Source organism: Haplochromis burtoni, unplaced genomic scaffold (assembly GCF_018398535.1).
Source record: "Haplochromis burtoni strain Fernald_Lab_line unplaced genomic scaffold, NCSU_Asbu1 Contig_100, whole genome shotgun sequence".
In the NCBI taxonomy this organism is placed as follows: Eukaryota; Metazoa; Chordata; class Actinopteri; order Cichliformes; family Cichlidae; genus Haplochromis; species Haplochromis burtoni.
Window position 1 is genome coordinate 1,162,190 of NW_024582461.1, and position 20,184 is coordinate 1,182,373.

At 41.0% G+C, this 20,184-nt stretch overlaps 2 protein-coding genes across 3 annotated transcripts in view; both read right to left on the reverse strand.

Moving 5' to 3' along the window:
• Positions 1-340, reverse strand: part of LOC102311371 (heat shock protein beta-7) — a 1,225-nt gene extending 885 nt beyond the window's left edge. The window contains exon 1 of the mRNA XM_005927451.2: positions 24-340. Within this exon, the coding sequence (XP_005927513.1) occupies positions 24-102 (79 nt within the window). The 5' untranslated portion in view covers positions 103-340. The remainder of the gene's footprint in view (positions 1-23) is intronic.
• Positions 341-2,252: 1,912 nt separating this feature from the next.
• On the reverse strand, positions 2,253-15,357 carry epha2a (eph receptor A2 a). Of its 2 annotated transcripts, XM_005927450.3 has the most exons (17): positions 15,108-15,355; positions 14,245-14,312; positions 12,145-12,781; positions 8,532-8,687; positions 8,096-8,428; positions 7,571-7,698; positions 7,245-7,422; positions 7,025-7,127; positions 6,698-6,750; positions 6,483-6,608; positions 6,199-6,384; positions 6,050-6,111; positions 5,357-5,566; positions 5,018-5,167; positions 4,565-4,758; positions 3,568-3,723; positions 2,258-3,020 (listed from the first exon to the last, which is right to left on the reverse strand). In XM_005927450.3, exons 1-17 carry the CDS (start codon positions 15,181-15,183, stop codon positions 2,912-2,914), a joined length of 2,925 nt encoding a protein of 974 aa, XP_005927512.1. In that variant the 5' UTR covers positions 15,184-15,355; the 3' UTR covers positions 2,258-2,911. The 2 variants fall into 2 exon arrangements, with proteins under 2 accessions (XP_005927511.1, XP_005927512.1); XM_005927449.3 differs by having other exon boundaries at positions 2,253-3,020; positions 6,050-6,384; positions 15,108-15,357.
• Positions 15,358-20,184: the final 4,827 nt, after the last annotated feature.

Genomic DNA, 20,184 nt, shown 5'->3' on the forward strand with positions numbered 1-20,184 from the left:
ATTAAAGTACAGGTCCAGCTGACCTGTAAATTTGTGTTCTCTGGTGCTGTGCTGATTTAGCAATCCTGAATCCTCAGAGAAATTTCTCCCATTTTTCTCCATAGTAAATTCTCCTTTGTCTGTCTTAAAACCTTTACCATCATGCACTGAGTCTTTTATAGGCTACTGGGAAATTGTGTGTACCACCGGGTGTGGCTGTGGCTTGGTCCCTTAATGATCCAGCTGGACTGGAACATGACACCGATTGTAGATATTTAATGTGTCAGAACTGTTGTTGAACTGTTGTCAAGGGGGTCTGACATTTTTAGCCGCACCCATGACTGGGGTCCATGTGAGTCTTTGTGTCTATGTGTGAGAAAGGGGTGCGGAGATGTTTCTGTGTGAAGCAATATACTATAATTATAATAATTATCATTGTGTGAGCTGCCAGTCTTAACTTTAAGCCACAAAGGTCACGTTATCTTTCATAATTTATAATTTAACTGTGGTCATTTTAAGGATGTGTAAGGGGGATTTGACACAAAAGACCCAGTGTCAATGAGTTTCCAGTTAAACTGAGCAGAGGGGTGATTAATCACAGCTGTGGGTATGAAGGAGCACACTCATGAGTAAGTGTGACATTTTGGCCCACCTTGCCAAAGTAACGAAGCCTTATCAATTCCATCTGCATGACAAACACGGCAAAACAAGCTCTGTGAGGCTGTACCGGCGAATGAAAAGCAAAACACACTGATAAAAGCTGGTTTGATCATCAACTAATTTATGGGTTCATATCATGTTGGGTCCATGTTGGGATGTTACCCTGTGTAAAGCCTTTTAGAGGGGCATGTGCATTTGCTAAAGTAAGTAAGGCCACTGAGCCTTAGGCCTTTAGATAGGCCTAAGAGCCTGGTCTGAATATGTGTGCCTGTGCACCGCTCTGCTCTGAAATAATTAAGAACTAAGACAACTCAACCTGTCCCCAACACTATTTAATAAGACATTGTAATTTGTAAGCCACTATCTTTTACTTTTCTTGGTTTTTTTAGTATGATTTCCATAATATAGTGAAGAAATTATGGTGTTGGATTGTTAAAGCACTGCAAAAACTGAATAAATCAAATCACTTTTATTGTCACATCACATGTGCAGGTACACTGGTACAGTACATATGAGTGAAATTCTTGTGTGCGGGTCCATCACACCATGCCCTCAGTTTTTGTGTAGCACACTTGTGTGACATGCTATTACTGAGTGTAGTCTAGAAACAGAGCAACTATTAGCTGCAATGCATAATGATGATGCTTTTGCCTTTTGAAAAGGAGACTGAAGGTTTGATTCACACTCTCTGTTGTTGCAGAGCTAATGGAATAAGACAAATATGAACAAGTATGAAGTATCTTCTTTTGGCTGCTCCCTTTAAGGGTCATCACAGCAGCTCATCTGCCTGCATGTCAGAGCCACCATCCAACTTCAAACCCTACATCGTAGCAGGCCTTAAAAATGAAGTGTGTTTAATGGAAGCACATCTGTAGCAGTGAATACATCTTAGATTGAACAGACAGCAGATTAGGATAGATTTTGATTGAGCTTCAGGTTTCCAGAAACAGATGATCACAACACGTGGAGATTGGGATAGTATGGAAAGATCATTGCAATGGAGACAACGCTCAAGTTCAAAGAAAATTTCTGCACACTTTGCATAGAGAGGCACTATTATATGGACGACATGGTGGTGCAATGGTTAGTGCCGCCCCACACAGCAAGAAGGTTCTGGGTTTGAATCTTTTGGCCAACTGGGACCTCTTTTTGCAGAGTTTATATGTTCTTATGTTTTTAAAACATGGCCTTTTACTTTTAGGTGTTATGTATTAATGTAATTTAATATTTTCTTGTAACTACAAAGTAGTACAGCTGAGGCTGATGGAGAGCTTTTTTTGTTTTACTTAATGATAGCACTAGTTGAAAGTTCAGCTGATGATCAAAGTTTAGGAAGACTATGTGCATGGTCATCCATCCGGAAGTTATTGAAACCGTCTGTCTGACCCACAAATGTCAACCTGCTTGTGTTGCTTTTAAAAAAAAAAAAAAAGCAGGTGATTCATTGCCAGGGGACCACAGTCGTTTGAATCAGCTTTCATGCCAATCCATCCAGCTTGGTGTTGAGCTATTTTAGCAGACTGTCACACTTGCCTTCACTACAGCCATGAGTCTAAAAACACATGTTCACTGCTGCCCAATACAAGAAAGCGATACAGTTACAAGGCAACTCTGATTTTATTTAAACACGAAATACACCACCTGTGCACAAGATCAGAGTTATCATGTAACAATTGACATAAATACAAAATAAATAATAAATAAAAAAATGAACATTTGTATTAAGACGTAATGTAAACAAAACAAAGAGATGCGTGGTGTGACACAGAGACTAACTAAAAAAAACAAACCATAAGAATGTGATTCTTTGCCCTGAGAGGAATAACAATTCCTAATTTAAAAGAAAGTCTCACTGATCACAAGAAGTAAACAAAACAAATTTAAGGATTCAGAATCACTGGCAGGATGCTGAGTGCTTCTAAGAAGTCGCTCTTTATCATTGAAGAGCCTTAGATATTTCAGTCTTTCAGGAAATGCAGGGCCGAGCATTCTCACATTATCCCACATTTGACCCTCATTTATATCATTTTATTTACTGCATTGCATAACTTGCTTATGTTCGACATTATAAACACTTTTATATAAAGATAAATTACTTTTCTCTTATTAAGTACATGAATGGTCTCATTTTGAGTCCTCTCTGAGGGTCCCTTTCAGTCATACCACACTGCTGTAGTGTAGCTCAGTTCCAGCCCCTCCACTTCAGTCCTTGTCTTCCGTGAGTGAAATGGCATGGTCGGTCAGTGCACTTTGATTTGAAGGAATGCTTAGATCACACGGCGAACACGCTGAGGGAGCTCGTCTCGTCTTTCAGGCCCAGGATGCTGTATGCTATCCGCTTCATGTGACCAGGCAGCCTCACTCCGATGTTCCTGATGTCTCTGAAAATGACACATAAGTATCTCGTGAACACAGGATTGAAACGACAAAAAACAAAACAAAAAACAAAACAAAACAGCAGAGCAGTGGTGTATGTGAACACATTTTCAGGGTGTTTTAACTCCTTTAAAAGGCAAAGACAGTTCATATAAGTGGCTTAAGGGTAATATAAAAGTTGTACCTACACAAAAAATATGTACAAATGAACCAAACCATTATTGTTTATTATTTCAAATGGGTTTAAAATGGTTTGTTTAAAGCGATGTTGTCATTAAATGGTTACTTGGGTTTATCTGACAGGGCTATGGGGCATATTTCAGAAAAAAAATGCCTGTGAGCCACTCATGCAGAAGTAACAGCAGCAGAGAATGAGTGGAATGACATGAGTGGCAGAGGGGGAGCAGAGTGCTCATGCATTCGCACGCTGGTTAACAAATGTTCAGGCTGACAGTCGGACACTTTCTCTGTGTCACTGAAAAAATGTGCAACGGTGCCGGATAAGTTAGTACAGCATGACGGAGGCTGCACCTGTGCCATATGTGCACTTACTCATGTCTCAAAGCGAGCACCTGCTCCATGGTCGTTATCCCAGCGCGAGCGAAGCTTTCCTTGTACTGGCTCATTTTGATGGATTCCAGCCACTCGGGTACCGACCTGAACATGGTACCGTCGCCGCCGCTGGTGCTGGGCAGCCGGATGGAGACGCTGTGAGGAACAAAATGTAGTTGGATTACTCATCATTAACAGTGTGTTTATGCAAGCTGAGTACATGTGATGATGTTTGAAGAGGAAACAACCTGCTTTATTGTTTTAAAGTCCACTTACAAGCTGTGAGTTGTGTAACTTTACAATCCACTACAGTCTCTTTATTCTCTCTAAATATGGCCTGTGATGCATTCTATATTAAACATAGGCCACAGTTTCAAATAGCGTCCAACCAATCCCTCTGTGCTGAAAGTTCAGGCTCGGTTTCACAGAGTATTTTCCATTGACCTTTGTACCAATTTCACTGATAGCAAATATCCTTAATGTGGTCAGCTCAGGCACACTGCTTTGGCTGTGAGCTGTTGTTTAAGCACCATTTATGAGGAGCAGCCAATCAGAAGAAAAGCTGGCTTGTTTAGGACAATAAGTGAACTGAGGATCTGCACTAAGGCCCGGTATAACATAATTAAGGATTATTTTGCACTGTGAGCAATTAAAAGCTACTAAAAACTATGAAGTTGGAAGTTAGCATAATCACTTTCTTTTAACACTGTCCCCAAATGGTTTGAATTTTTGGAGATGTAAAAACAAGATCAGTAGTTTTATGAAGAACTACTTATCAGAAGAAAATAATTGGATAACAACCAGCAGAGACTCATTGTTTCTTGCCAAGGAATAATTCCACTCATGCATACACACAAACGCACCTATCTGTATTTGTACAGATCAAATAAACAAGATGTAAAGCAACATGTTACACTTCCCCCTGTTTTTGTTTAAAGATTTAAAAAAAAAAAAAGATGGAAGGCACATTCCTTCCTGTTATTTATTGTGTTCATACCGTGGGTCAAAGTCTGCGATGGTCTTTAAGGATTCTGGGCTTTTGAGAAGTTTGTCCAGAAAGTTGACGATGTCTAAGAAGCGAGGTCGCTTTAAGCGTTCGTGCAGCCAACACTGGAGCATGAGCTGGTAGATAGCGGATGGGCAATCCATTGGAGCAGGAAGCCTGAAGTTCTCGTTGATAGCCTTCATGACCTGGGAAGGAGTGAAGCAGTGGTTAGATTAATCATAGACCACTGCCTGCCATTGCTACAATAAACTGCTGTGCTCATATGTTGACATTAACAGTATTTAACAGATTTGAAGAGGACGGTTGGAGACTACACTGGATGTCTGGCAACTTTCTATCACCACATAGCTCACGCAGACTCTCACTGCTAATATACATTAAAGTTTGACCCTCACAGGCCAAAACAATCCCTCATCTCCACGAAAAGTGACAAATGAAACATACCTCGTGGTTGCTCATGTCCCAGTAGGGCCGTTCTCCAAATGCCATGACTTCCCACATGACAATACCAAAGCTCCACACGTCGCTGGCCGAGGTGAACTTCCTGTATGCGATGGCCTCTGGCGCAGTCCAGCGGATGGGGATTTTACCTCCCTGACAGAAAAAAAACATTAACAAATCATATTTAATGGGTGAAAAGAGTGGAAACAGGACATGCTGACAGTCTGGATACTGAAGAGTGGAAATACAGCTAACACTAAGGCATTTCTTACTAGACCAAAAAAATCCAGTTTAACTCTCTTTTGCTACGTTTGCATTGTGAAATGTAGCTGTTAGACTTACTCTGGTTGTGTAGGTGCCCTCAGCATCATCTTCCAGCACACGTGACAATCCAAAGTCAGACACCTTACACTCCAGGTTGCTGTTGACCAGAACGTTTCTTGCTGCCAGGTCACGGTGGACATAGTTCATGTCAGAGAGGTATTTCATGCCAGCGGCTATTCCACGCAGCATTCCCACAAGTTGGTACGGAGGAATCTCTCCATCACGGCCCTAAAATAAACAAAAAATAATTGCGATATTATTGTTTTTTCTTTGTCATTCTTGTTTTTACTGGGGAAATGTAGAGGAATGAAACAAAACGTGGAAAGAACTGGGTGATATAACATAAGAGCATGGATAAAAAAATGTTGTAGTTTCATTTGTCTGTTGATTCTTTGTACTGTGTATTTTGCATGAAGAGTGATCATGAGAGAGAGAGAGAGAGACAGAGAGAGAGAGAGAGAGAGAGAGAGAGAAGAGAGAGAGAGAGAGAGAGATGAGAGAGAGAGGAGAGAGAGAGAGAGAGAGAGAGAGAGAGAGAGAGAGAGAGAGAGAGAGAGAGAGAGAGAGAGAGAGAGAGAGAGAGATTCATTTAATCCAATATAACAAAATTCAATTAATTTCAAGTTGCCAGGAATGTTTATCTTAACCCTTAAGTACATTTTCTGAGAACAGAAAGATTAGAAAGCTATTTTTCCACTAGCATGCACCTACCTTCAGATATGTGTCGAGAGCTCCGTTCTCCATGTATTCAGTCACTATCATGGCATGTTTAACTGAGAATATAAACACAAATATGTTTAATGGAGGAAATGAGTACAAGAAGTTAACAGATATGTCGGCTTTTGAGAACATTGACTCACATTTGGTGATAACTCCCTCCAGGTGGATGATATTCGGGTGTGAGAATTGACCCATGATGGTGGCCTCACTCAAGAAGTCCTGCCTCTGTTTCTCCGAGTAGCCTGGCTTGAGGGTCTTGATTGCTACAGGCACCTCGCCTCTCCCGGGAATCTTCATTACACCCCGAAACACTTCCCCAAACTCTCCTGATTGGCAGTCAAACAGCAGGTGGAAATGTTAGAAAGTCCGATCTGAGAGTTCATAAAAGTGAAGGAATGAAGGAGATTTGAAAACACCTACTCACCTACACCGATGACTTTTTGTTTGCCGATCACACTGGGGTCAATTTCAGTGACAAACTTGTGGATGGCAATATTAGGGTCCTCATAGGTATGTGGATCAATGTACGTCTTGAGAGGTTTATGTTGATCTGGTGAGAAGATCATAATCAAAAAATGAGCCTACAGTTTCAATAGTCAACCTACTTTCTGACTCTTACTGCAGCTGAGCTTTGCTAACCTGTTGAAAAGTAGGGATCCTCGGGTCCTCCTCGCCTGCGAGCGTTCAGTCGCCTGAGAGGAAAACAAGATTAATCACCAGAGGACTAGGTAGAATACAGAGTGGCTTTTTAAACAATTGCAGGTCAGCTTGAGCTGACAAAGACAAAGGGTGTATTCAATAGCAGCACCAGCTATTACTCATAACCTCTCCCTGAGCTGTCATGCCAGAGTATCCTTCATTTACTTGAACTTGTGGCACATAATCACACAGTTTGCATGGCTGTAGATAATATTTATCTGAATGACACACACATTGACCGTGGATATGAAGTGTACAGTTACCAACCGTTTACGCAGCAGCAGGCCAGCCACCACAACAAGCAGAATAACCGCTACTCCGAATACAGCTACCATCACCATGGTGGGCTTGTTCCCAAACTGAGGCTCAGCTGTATAAATGACAGAAATACAGACCTGTATCAACTCAAGTAATTAAAATATACACATGTATAGAGAGATGTTTGAGAAACTGTTTTGGCTACTGTAGATTTTAAGGCTGCTGGTACCTAATGGAAAAGTATTAAACTCATGGTCGGCACTGTAGCTGCCAGGGTTGCCTTCGGGGCCCAGAGCATGGACCCTGAATGTGTAAGTAGTGGCTGGGATGAGACCATCAATCTGCACAAAGCTTTTGTCCAAAATTAGGACTTTGTAGGTGGTCACATCACCCTCGGTACTGTCGTCCTACAAATTAAAAAAAAAAAAAGAAAAGAAAAGAAAAAGAAAGGAAAAGGAAAAGGAAAATGGATTAGAATTTGAAATGAAAAAACAGCCTCGATTTTGAAAAAAGGAGGGGAAAAAAAACAAAAGAGCCCAAAGCTCTCCATCGTACTTTTCTGCGGTACATAAGCTCATAGCGATGATTGATGTGGGCTGGAGGTCGGCGAGTAGGAGTCCAGGACAGAAACAGACTGGTGGGGCTGCGATCATCCAGATGGATCTCCGTCACCTTGGGGGGATCTAACAGTTGGCGAGACAGAAAGCAAAATAATGGTTAGTGACTAATCATAGTCTTTGGAAAGGACATGTGGAGATGAAAGCCTCTGGGATTCAGTGGGTCAGACTGAAGTCCTCTCCTCTGGATTGAGTCTGTCTTTTGCAAAACCCTTTAATTTATAGCTCTGATATTACATGAAAATAGCTCCAAAGTTTGTCACTCTTTTAACCCTACTCTTCGGTTTAGGAACCTGGATACCCCTGCTCTCAGAAGATATATGAAAGATGACTTTCTGGGAATAGGTCATTAATATTACAGAATATGTCACATTGCAGTGTTTACCATACAACAGTGGTTGCCACACATACAGCCCCAAAACAATAATCATATAAAGCCAATGTTCGAAAAAGAAAAGCTCACCTGTGTAGTCCAGAGCAGTGGTGATGGTTGCAGTGGGCCTCTCGGCACTGAACTGCGACACGCCACTTTGAGCCTCTACAGTGAACGTGTAGTTGAGATGAGAGTCCAGGTCACTAACAACAACTGTGGGGTCCTGCAGGTCCGTAGGTCCTGGCTCAAAGCGGATCTTCTCGCCGCAGGGGATGCAAGAGGCCTCGTCACAGAGTTTGCACACCACACTGTACATAAGGTCACTGCGACCCCCAGTCACCAGTGGTGGGCTCCAGAACAGCTGCAACTTGCCCTCCCCTGGCAGAGTCATGGAGGTAAGGTCACGAGGGGCACTAGGTGGAGCTAGGGAAATAAATAAATGACACAGAACAGTCAGAAAAATACTTCAAAATACTTTCCATGTGATAAAAGTAATTTTAAAAAAAAATCTGAGTCAGGGTCTTACCGGAGCAGGCTGATGTAGGAGGGTCTGAAGGAGCCCGGAAGAAACCTTCTTCACACAGACATTCACTGGCTCCGGAAGCAGAGGGCTTGGTGTTATCAGGACAAACCTGACAGAAGTTGTTCGATACAGAGGGCTTGAAGTATCCTGGTTTGCATGCTGTGTGTGAGAGAGAGGGGGAGAAGGTGTGTGTTGGTTTAAACATGACATATGAATCAGACAAACACAGGAAGGAATGAATGATCAAAATGCAAACAATAAGGCTCTCTCTGTGTTACCAGCCATTTCCACCCGACAGGAAGCATTTGTTGTGAGTAACCCATAATAACAGAGTCTTTGTACCCAGAGGAATGAATAGGGATTTCCCTGACGATCTGCCTTCACTCGCCTGTTTTGCCTTGAGGCCTAATCTCAGGTCGCACTGCCAGTGTCAACCGGATGACAGCATTAAATCCATCAGGTGATCTGATCTTCCCTTCCCCTGTGAACCCCTGGCTCATATTCTCTGGCAGTTAACATTTACGGTCTTGCCAAAGGAAATGGCACATTGGACACTGGTGCAATGCTGTAGTGGGCATTTCGCCACATAGATAAACAGCCTTCCAGGGCATGAGAGGTTAACGAACATGCAGACAGGACAAAAATCAGAGCGCAGGGTTAGAACTGCAACTCCGTCTAAGGCTGATGTTTCCTCCCTTTCTTCCTTCCTTCCGCTAACCCCCGACATCAGTCACAAATTACAGCGACCCATTCTGAATCAGGAAAGAGGAAGAGCTGGACAGGAATATTTTTTGCTCTTTCATGGATACAGATGCACATATTTTCTAACTGAGGTAAGCCCTCAGAGCACTGTTAGAAAAATAGATTTTATCTTATGAAAGAGCTCCTGTCTCTGGTTTGATTCTGCAGTCTCCCTGTGGTGCAGTCTTTCATCTGGCTCCTGTGCTGGTGGTCAAAGAAAAGAAAAAAAAAAAACTGAGTAAACCCTGGATTGAAGACGCCAAAGCAGAAGGACCTTTGCACCCCAACTACTGTTGCATTGGAGGCGAAGGTGCAGATTGAGATTGAGTAGGAGGGATAGAGATGAATGGATAGAAGACGGGGGTTGGGGTAAAGGTCTGGAGCACCAACAGAAGTTCTCTCTGGGGAGTCACTTGGCGGCAGTGGGGGTGTAGCTGAGGGGCTTCCCCCCCCCCCTCCGCATAAGAAAAGGAGGCCAGCCCATTTTATCTTGAGCTGGAGCAGCAGGACCTTTGTCACGTACCAAAGAAACCCCAGCCCCATTCATCTATTGTCTCTGAAATTGGACAGAGTGGTGCTATAAATATGTTGTATTCCTCATTATATAGCTCACAAATAGCAGCATGTGTGCCGTGCAAGAATACAAACATCATTAATGCAAACTTTCGGATTTTCATGTCAGTACTTCAGCATTTCAGTTTTGGCTTAAAAACGTGTTTTGCTCATGTTTAAAAAGGCTAGTTTAAGAAAAAATAAAACTTTTGCCCAACTTTTGTCTTCACTTGTTGATGGAAAAATGTGCTTCCAATTGTTCTAGGTTCTCTTTGACTGCCATGCATGTGAAAAGGACTTATGTTCCGCACTGATGCATCTGTTAATTGAATCCGTTTTTCACTCTTTGTACCGGCCCATTGTTCTAATGAGTGGGAACATGGATTAGGGAGCTCGTTGCGTGTGTTAACAACCGGATGAAAGAGCAAAAAGAAGAGCATGTCATTGGCTAACAGCTGTCCTGTTGCTCTACTAATCCTTTTGACCAAATTACACTCCACACCTAACTAAGCGGCCACGAAGCTAACATGCCTCACACACCAACTGTCGGCGCACTCCCCACCCTCTGACTCAAAACACGGGCAACCTGCTTATTTGTGTCAGTCAGCATTCCTCCTCATCTCACTTTACTTCCTTTTCCCATAGCAGTTGGACTCTTCGAGGCCACTTTGAGGCCTCTTAGGATATCATTTTCTCTAGTTATTGCAAAAAACTGGAATAAGGCTTTGTTTTTTTTTTTCATATTAGAAGAAGCTACAGCATTGTTTATTTATACAAGAAACGTGAACAATTGTTGCAGTCATAAAGATTTCCTGCCTTCTTGTGCCAACGTTTCAGGTGCTTGGCTCAGGCTGCAACATTCCTGCAACTCCCTAACCCATAAATAAGATTCATGCTTTGAAGAGCTCCCAATCAGTTATTTGTTTCATTAATATAGTGTGGAAAAAATGGTGGTAAATGTTTCACAGCTATTAAATGTCATTGTTTGTATGACCAGAAGTTAAAAATCCAAAGATCTTTTCACTCAAAAAATTATTTTTCGATGGATGGCCATCTTAATGACCGTTTAATTCTGTCACCTGGTATGACTAATATGTGCTCTTCTTGGAAAAGACTCAAAATGAAACCAATCTCTGCCAGGCAAGGTGGCTCAGACCATCAAGAGTCATAAACCGCAGCTTGACTCAGGCTAAACTATAACAGGCGTGTCAACCCCTTCCCTGTAATCTGTGGTTCCTGTCGCCTTAGCAACTTGCTCAAAACAAATTCCTGCGAGGAGAAGACATACCATTAAGGTAGTCATTCTGACACATTCACCCGGCCCTTCCTGTAGTCAGTCACTTCTGTAGGTGACGCCAGGATAAAAGAATTCCTTTCAGAAATCCCCACAGCCTATCGTGCCCTTCCTCCTTCCTTTTCTCTCTGCAGCCTCTCTCCTCCCACGTTTCCTCCAGACAGTCCAGTGCACCACACCCCAGAATGCCAACGCACAGGCCAACTTCTGCATGACCAGCATGAGCACAAACACTATGAACCCCACAGCTGTGTGTTTTTGTACTGACTTTACGCACACGCCGTCTTTCTCCAAGTACATACCACAAACTTTTTGCACACTTTACCTGGGCTTGGTTGAATCGGCAAAACCTCCTTAGGTTAAAAATTATGTAGGGTTTTTTTTTAACACTTAAATGATTAAAAGCTATGTATATCCACTGAAAGGAAATATAATTTTGATGAAAGGCATTTTTTTGTTTTGTTTTTTTTAAATTGGAAAAAAAAATTTGCTAACAAAAATCTGTTATGTTTTAAGTTTCCACTCTTAATTGCATTTAAAAGCTTCCAGTGTAGTAAAACAACCAAAGTCCACAGCTTCTTTTACTGTACATTATCACCTAAAGTCACTAAGCTATCCATAAACTAATGTCTCACCCAAGCCTCATTCCTGAGACCTGAGTGGAAGGCAGGGGAAATAATGTGCCATTAGCAAATAAAGACAATAAAGATGAGGTATCAGTGGGAAAGTGATGAAATGTGATATGGAGAAATGTTTGATTGCCTTAAAAGCTTAACAAAACAGGTTTGGATATCCGTTTCTTCCGTTTTTTCCCATGCCCAGCCCTGCCTGCTGTACCTTACCTACAGTATGATATGGAGCCTTTTTTTGCACAAGACTTCGAAGCAAACAAAGACAATTCACATTCTTGTGCACTCATTATTTCCACCATGACAAGTAAGTGGTTGAAGGCGTTTCATTTGCTTTAACTCACAGAATAACACAAACACGTCTCAGACAAGAGTGTTGCATATTTCTGGCAGTGCTTACCTTGGCAGGAGTCTCCTGTGGCTTCGTAGCCTGCGAGACATTGGCATTGAACCATGGGAACCACCCATTTACCCTCAGCTGTGCAGTAGATGCGCGGGGTGGCCTGGCTGACGGCATTCTCTACGCAGGCTCCCTCAACCTCCCTGAGAGCATCTGCCACCGTCTCTGGGAAAACTGCCAAGCTCTGCACGGTGGATGGGCATGTCTTGTAGTAGACTCGGACAGAGAGCAGCGCCACACAAGCGCCCACGTCCTGAAAACCCAGGTAGAAGCCTTTCTTTGACAGCGGCCCCACAGTCTTTGTCTCTGTGTTCACCTTTAGCACCCGGCCCTGAGTGACCTCGTCGGGAGCAATGGTGGCCACTTTGCGGAACTGTCCTTTACGGAAGTTCGTTCCCACGTCAGCATCAGCCTCTGAGATGAATAGGTTGAAGGTTTCTTTGCAGCCAACAGACGCACCACCAAAAGTGTTGCAGTCTCGCACGACAAAACTGAGCTCCACAGAGACACGGCTTGTGCCCGGGCGCCGCTGAATAAACGTCGTGCGCAGCCAGTTATCCTGTTCTGTAGTCTCTATGCTACAAACACTGTAAGTGTAAAAAAGTGTGCCATTCACCACTGTCTGGACAATTTCCCACTGCAGAACAGAAGAAGATAAAGAGACAGCAAAAGGGATCAGTGTAAGGGGGGTAAAGTCGCACACAATGATGAAAGGAGAAAAGGCATCTTTTCAGGAAATAAGTAGAAGCTTTGTTCTTTCCAAAAAAAAAAAACCCACTTTCATTGATGAGACACCTCTTCTTTCATGCTTACTAAGAAGCTTGTAAAAGTGCAGAAGTGAGCTGGAGCTTTTTTTTTTTCCACGCTTAAGGATTATTGGCCTGGACATGTGCTGCGCTCACGACGTGTGTGGTTTTCCACTAACGCACAAGCCTGCATGTGTGTGAGACATAAATCCAGCAAACACTACTGTAGAACACCAACTAACATTTACAGCAGCTAAATGAGCTTTATGAGCAGAGTCCTGCTTAAGGCATGGCAGCAAAATTGGCAGCTATTAAGAGTTTTTTAAGAGAGAGAAGCAGAGGGATTAAAAGCCTAGATTAACCATTAAAATTCAACACCTCATATGTTAGCAGTTGGGAATGGGTTTCAGGAACTAAATCAATTCTCCCACTTAGACAACTTTGGGAGCAGTTGGGGGAAAAAAAGAGGTGGCAAATGTTTGGAGAAAGGTAATTTGTGCCAGTACATTAGAAGAACACTGCTTTAGGTACCTTCACTGAATCTCTTAAATTTTCAGTCAAACTTTTAGGTATTTAGTTCTTACTACTGAGGACGTCTGGCTGGTTAAAAAACAAAACTGTTGAAGACAAGAAGCCATCCCTGGTACAAATTAAAAATAAACTTTTTAAGCGTGAGAAAGTTTCACGGCAACCGTCAGCTTTAATAGACAACGGGAAATCCTATCCAAAACAGCAACAATCTTCAGATCTTTGAGAAGAAACGTAGCCCACACAGTGGAACCGGCGATGTCCCGTTGCTTTTTTAAGACAAAAAGCCACTGAACTATAGATAGGCAGGAAGGATGGTTCTGCACATATGGACCACATTTTTTGTGTTTTCTTTTAGTCATCTCTTCATATTGTACACATTATCTTGTTTCTGTCATCTCTAAATTCAGAAAGGAATCATGAGAGGGAGGGAAAAAAAATCATCCTAAAATTTGGTTTTATGGTTTGGGCTTGGAGTGAAAAACAATCTGCAGCTATTGTGTAAAACTGTCTTTGGTACAGTAAATTTAAATGTAGGTTGAGCCTTGACATTTTAACTGCATTCATAAGTTCTTTATGAAAGGGTAGCGTTAACACAAGACTAAGCTGAGATGTGCCAAACCTCATCTAGCTGCCACTCATTCCACCTCTCCCAGAGACCTTTTTTAGAGGACTGAATGAGCAGAGAGAGTGAGAGAAGGAGAGGCCTTCTGTTATTCAAATTCTTGAAGAGAAATTTGTGTGCTTGTTGTTCTGCGAAGCGAAAGGCAGCTTAGATCCATGAACCTGCAGTCTTAAAAATGCCTGCTGAGGTATAAATACTCACTCCGTTCTCATATGGCGATGTCAACCATCCCAACTCTGATCCCGAAGCTCTCATATCCAGCAATACTTCTGCAGGAAGAAACAAGAATAAATTGTTACAACAGGGACATAATCAAGTGATATTAAGATAGACACAACAAAAAAGTGCAGCTAACTAATTTTACCAATTTAATTCCCAGCTGGAAAAGACAACTGTGTGTCTTTATATTAGTTATTGGCTTTGTGCTTTTATTTTTGCATGTACAGTAACATTGTCTGCATTGATCTCTGGGGGCCAGCAACTTTATAGGGGGCACATGCCATGCTTTCTGACGTTTTAATCCAGCATATCGGCTTAATTCAAGACTTCATTGACCGTGTCCTCCAGGTTTAGGACTCAGGGCTAATAATGCCTGTGAAAGGCGTGGGCAGTTAAATTGCCATGACGAGAGAAATACATGTATCTCCTGCACAAGTGAATTAAAAAGTCCAACAGGTGCCCCTTAGGCCCGAGGTTTAGCAGTATCACGAATAAAAATCTTTTTTTTTTATTAAAATAAAATAAATAAAATAAGACTTAGGCCTATAACAGAAAAGTAATAATAGATTTGAAAAATCTATATATTTGTTTCCAGAACCGTATAGCGAACCGACATCAAAAATACATCGCTCTTGATTTTAAACAGCTGGCTGACAAAGAAAATTACAGTGAAACTATTTTATTTATTTATTTATTTTTAATGAAGAATAAAACATTGATACAGACAAAAATGAAAGACAAAACTCAAAGAGTTCAAATTCCAGCCGAATGATTCACGGGATGCGGTAAAGCCGAGCTAAACTTTAATCTCTTATAAAAGTAGTTTAAAAGAAAAAGTAACTTACGTTCTTTCGACTGGAGGCTGAGAAATACTCGGTTAATAAATAAAAACAAGAATAAGTTGAGTCCACGCAGCTCCATAGCTCCATAAAACTTTTAAAAGTCCTGCTCGTGTATCCTACAGTCAGTCTCTCGCTCGCTCGCTCGCTCTCTCCTCCGTCCACCCTTGGGCCGACACTTCTCAGAATTCCTCACTCCACCGGCTGAGCACGAGCTCTCCAGCCCTCGAGCCCATTGAGAAACAGGTGGCGTCATCGCCCCGCCCCCCTTGTCCTTTGGAATGTGGAAGTCTTCCATATTTGGCGTTTGGGGCTAGGCGTCTGAAGCACCTGTTTCATTGAGAACGAGAGGTTCTTCTTCAACTATTACTCCTTCTTCTTCTTCTTTAAGTATTGGTTTAATCAGTATAATTTTTATAGCTTATATCTCTCAGTTTCTGTCAGCGTTAAAGCCGGGTAAATGCACACTTCTTTTTAATTATTGTTGATCATATATGTGTTAAGTATAAACATAAATATTAATATGCAAACACACATACTAACAATACCAATTATCCTACAACTCAGCGTCTATTCCTATTGTTACACTTTTGCACCGATAATCCTGGCAGCCTCTTGATGTTTATGCTTCAATAGCCTACCTAATGCCTATTATTTATTTTTAAATGATGTTTCAATGACTATAATATTGACTGTACATTGGATTTTATAGGGTTTATTTTTCATAATGAATAATTGTTCAAATTAAAAATGATACTGAAGTAAAATACTGTGCAAAACAGTAGTGCAAATGGCATTTTAGTATATTTCACCAATGTCAACAAATGGGTCTACACAAATTTAAGACATATTAAATTTACATCTGATCTTTGAATCCCATCTCAAAAATATTGTGTTGGAATTATATCTGTAAAAGTGTCTTTTAAAGTCTTTACTACAGGGAGAACTAATCCATCTTATCTCTCCCTAATTATACTATAGTTGCCATGCTTTAAGCAAATTTGAACAAAGAATACATATAAAATTAGCTTTAATTTGTTTTGTTTTGGGGGGTTCAAAATTTGCATTAAACTCTTTTTATTTCTTTCCATCTGTTGCTAATGTAGCTTTAGAGTTTTGCACATGATATAGGAATTCAGTTAAAGATTAAGCATCAACCTATGTAGATAAACAGCTAATAGTTTTTTCTCTCTTTTCTTTCTTGCTGTGTTTGATGTTAAATCTTGTCTAAAAAAAGATGTATAGCCAATGTTTGATTATGTTCTGGAATTTTTTTTTACATTGATTTCAAATGTCTCCATAAAATGTCAATAATACACTACAAATGTTTTTGGCCTTTTTAAAAGTGAGTTTAAGTTGACCATCGTCCAAGTAATTGCCTGAGTCCTTCTCCACATCCCATCCAGGGCTTGTCTTTCCCACGACTTGTAAAGGAGGGGTCAAGTAGGGGGGTGGTCTGGTATGAATATATGACTACTAATGAGACAGTCCTCATAAAGAACCTTATAATTTGGATATGAATATGCGACCACAAAGAAGATCTAACAATAACATCACCTAGCAACTCTTATCTGGAGGAATTTCAGAGTCAAGTCTTCTCTGTGAAGCAGCATGTACTTGGAGAGAAGAGCCCCTCAGGCTTAGAGCCATACACAGCCAACGGTCCTCACAAAGACCCCTGTAAAAAAAAATTTAACTGAAGAGTCAGACAATGTCTTGTCCAGCGCTACCCTACACGGCCATTAATCATACAACAGACAAAATGAAAGATACCACTGAAAGAAATAGATTAACAAGTTAAGTGCGGGTTGAGTTACGACTCTCTGACCCTCCTTCAATTACTTATAAATCAAAGTGTATTTTGGGCTGATAAGAGTAATTCTTTTAGGCTATTTTTACAGCTTACAACAATTAACAGTGAACTTTTTTCACTGTTTTTTCACTTCAAAAAAGTATTCTAAATGTCCCTCCATTTGGTTTCTCTCCATCTGCAATTTGTTAATGACTCCCCAAACACTTTCTTCATGTCAGTCACTCAACACAAGAGACTTTAGTTTTGCAACTCTCTTTAAGAAAAAAAACCATTTGGTCTGGTTTTCAGTCTCAAAGAGCCAACATCATGCTTAAGATCCACAAGATCTCTCATTTTCAAATCCTCCAACACTCTCTGTTGAGGGTGAACGGCCACTTGAAGCCAACTTCAATCTCAAAAACCTAAGCAGACCTTTTCCTCCTCTCTTTATTGATTTTGATACACACTGAGGTACGCTTAGGTGTTATTTTCAAGTGTGTTAACGCTTAGACTGTGAGAAGTGGCCTCTTGTCAACCAGTTCTCAAAGGTGTCAGAGGTTAATACCCTCTCTAATACAAAAGCATGCAAATGCTTTCATTACAATACAGGCTTCTTTTTAGCCACCGAACAGAGCATGTAACCTTCTGGAGAGTGGACTGCCGCCTCAGATCGCTCAAACACCCTCCCATCACAGGTCCCAGGCTTCTGAGGGTGATGACAACACAAAAGTACTTCACACTGGGGGCTGGGCCTGCATTTTGTGGGTCAGTGAACAACAGTCGTGGCAGCAACACCATGTCATTCAAACCTGGCTCCCCCATACCCTCGCTTTCCTTACACTTTTTGTCGTATCAGCAAACAGAGAAGTGGAACACCACTGAAAGCACTGGGGTGTTTTTGTGTAGCACTAACATGAAATGCACCTACTGTTTTCCACCACACTCTCAGTGAGAGCCCTCAAAACCCTTGTTACGAAATGATGAGTTCACACGTTTGTGCATGCATTTTTATGTCTATCACCTAACAGTGAAGGAAGCCCTCTAATCATTTACTTAAATAAAGTAGCAGTACTCTATGCAATTCTATGAAAAACCAAGCACATCCTTACTGCTTCCATAGGAATTAAGACTAGTAGCAAAGTGCTGCTGATAAATTGCACTTGATTAACTCAAGTCAAGGCAGTTTTCTGGAGCACTGAGGTGTGTGTTAATACACTGCCACAATCTTTCAAAAAGTGGACATCCCAGCATCACTGCCTCTTCTCTGCAAAGTTTGCAAAGTTGCATCTGAACTAACTGCAAGACTTCTGGCTATAATGCACAATGCCAAGTAGGAGAAAACCCAACAAAGCATATCAGTGCAAATACCTCAAACCAGCCGTCAAACACGGCAGTGACTGGATAAGGATTTGGGCTTGTTTTACAGTCACAGGCCCTGGGCACATTGTAGTTGACCGTGAACTCCTCTGTATAGAAAAGTATTCTAGAGTCAAATATGAAGCCATTTGTCTGTCAGCTAAAGCTTGGCCAAAAGTGGATCATGCAACATGACAATAATCCCAACCAAAGCAGCAAATCAACAGCTAAATGTCTGAAAAAGAAAAGAATCAGGGTGCTGTGATGGCCCTGTGAAGGTCCGGACATCAACCTTCACAGAGCTGGGCATAAATAAACGCTCACGAACTGAAACAAGAGAGACTGATAAAATCAAAGTGAAAGTGATTGCTTCAGTATGTGGTCCTACAAGTTAATCTTGGGTGAGTCCTGTGAAAAATCACTTTTTCTTTTAAATAAGTGTAAATACTAATGACCAACAATATGAACTTACATAATAAAGACCATTGTCAGTTTTACATGATTAAATTACTGTTTTGTTTACTTTATTTGCGAGCTGCATTTGTTCCACTGGGTAGTTTAATTTAAAACCACTCTTCATTATTATTTCCTGTGTGTTTGTTGTATTTTTTGGTCTTAATTCATTTTATGACAGAACAGTAAAGCAGACAGGAAGAGAGGGGCAGAGAACACTGGAAATGACATGCAGGAAATGGCCTGGGCCGGAACTGAACCCAGACCCCTGCTGTAGCCTTTCGGCATATGGGTCACCCTCTGGACTGATCTGTACTAGCATCCAAGTATTTAAATCTCAACTTGAAATGTAACTAATTACTATTGCTGTAAAGTATATACTGTACAAAATACTAAATAATTTAAGTGCAGCAAAGTAGAAATACAAAGTAACATAAAATGGAAATATTAAGGTAAATACATTTACAAAATTTGTATTCATTTGCTGCATTATTATAGTCAAAATAACTGGCTTTAAATGGAACCAGTAGTTTACTTAAACATGTGGGTTACAGTTTCAGTGAAACGGCTGCTTTTTTTAAGAGGTTGTTGAGATGACTAAATCTGAATCACAGGAAAATCACTTCAGTTTCAGTTACCACTTTATGAGAGACATGTTTGAGATAATCGTGCTGCTTTCAAAAGGGTTTCTGTGAGCCTAAAATCCTTTAACTTATCTGATGGAAGAAAAATTGCACCATGCGTGTGTTGTGTTTCACAGCTTGAAAAGAACATTAAACAAAAATCATGTACGGACAAATACAGGAGTTATCTCAGCTCCGCACAAGAGCACAAAGTATGTATGTCTTCACACAAGCAAGGGGCAGGATGTCACCGAAAACTAAATAAAAACCACAAAAACCTCGTAATCTCACATTAGGTTTTTTTGGGGGGTTGTGTTTTTTAAAACACCCATTTATCTGTCTTACAAACAGTGAATAGATGCTATGGAAATGTCTTTATTCTTCACTGTCTGTTATCTGGAAAGGTTGTGCATTCCCCCCCCCCGATGTCCTCAGTGTTTTCCTTTTTAAAGCTCCACATGCCACCACTGGAAATACTGCCTCTCTGAACTGGAATTTGGGGCGGGTGTCTGGTGTCTCTGTGCACTATGTTATGTGCAACATAGCACTTGGAAACAAAAGGAAAGAACACGCTCAGACAAGTTTTGCAATATGAAGAAAAGAAATGTGAGAATGTGGTTAAAACACAGGAACATTACTCATACATACATAGGTTATGTCTCCTTGTGACTTAGCCCCAATCAATCAGCACTGCCTGCTTCAAAGAGCAGCTGCAGAAAAATCAACACAGAATACGGGCATTTTTTTTTTTTTTTGCAAGAACAGAAAGTAATACAGTTTGACACATTTTGTCTCACCTTTGAAATATAAAACCGTCTGTAATTAAATTTACCTTTAAAGCTAAACATCAAATAACAAG

Excerpts from the sequence above, each read along its gene's own strand:
- epha2a (XM_005927449.3), bottom strand. The coding sequence starts at position 15,183 with ATGGAGCTGCGTGGACTCAACTTATTCTTGTTTTTATTTATTAACCGA. Across the intron at positions 7,699-8,095 it reads CACTGCTCTGGACTACACAG|ATCCCCCCAAGGTGACGGAG; the intron begins GTGAGCTTTTCT and ends GCCAACTGTTAG. Across the intron at positions 5,567-6,049 it reads CTCTCGACACATATCTGAAG|GGCCGTGATGGAGAGATTCC; the intron begins GTAGGTGCATGC and ends TGTTTATTTTAG.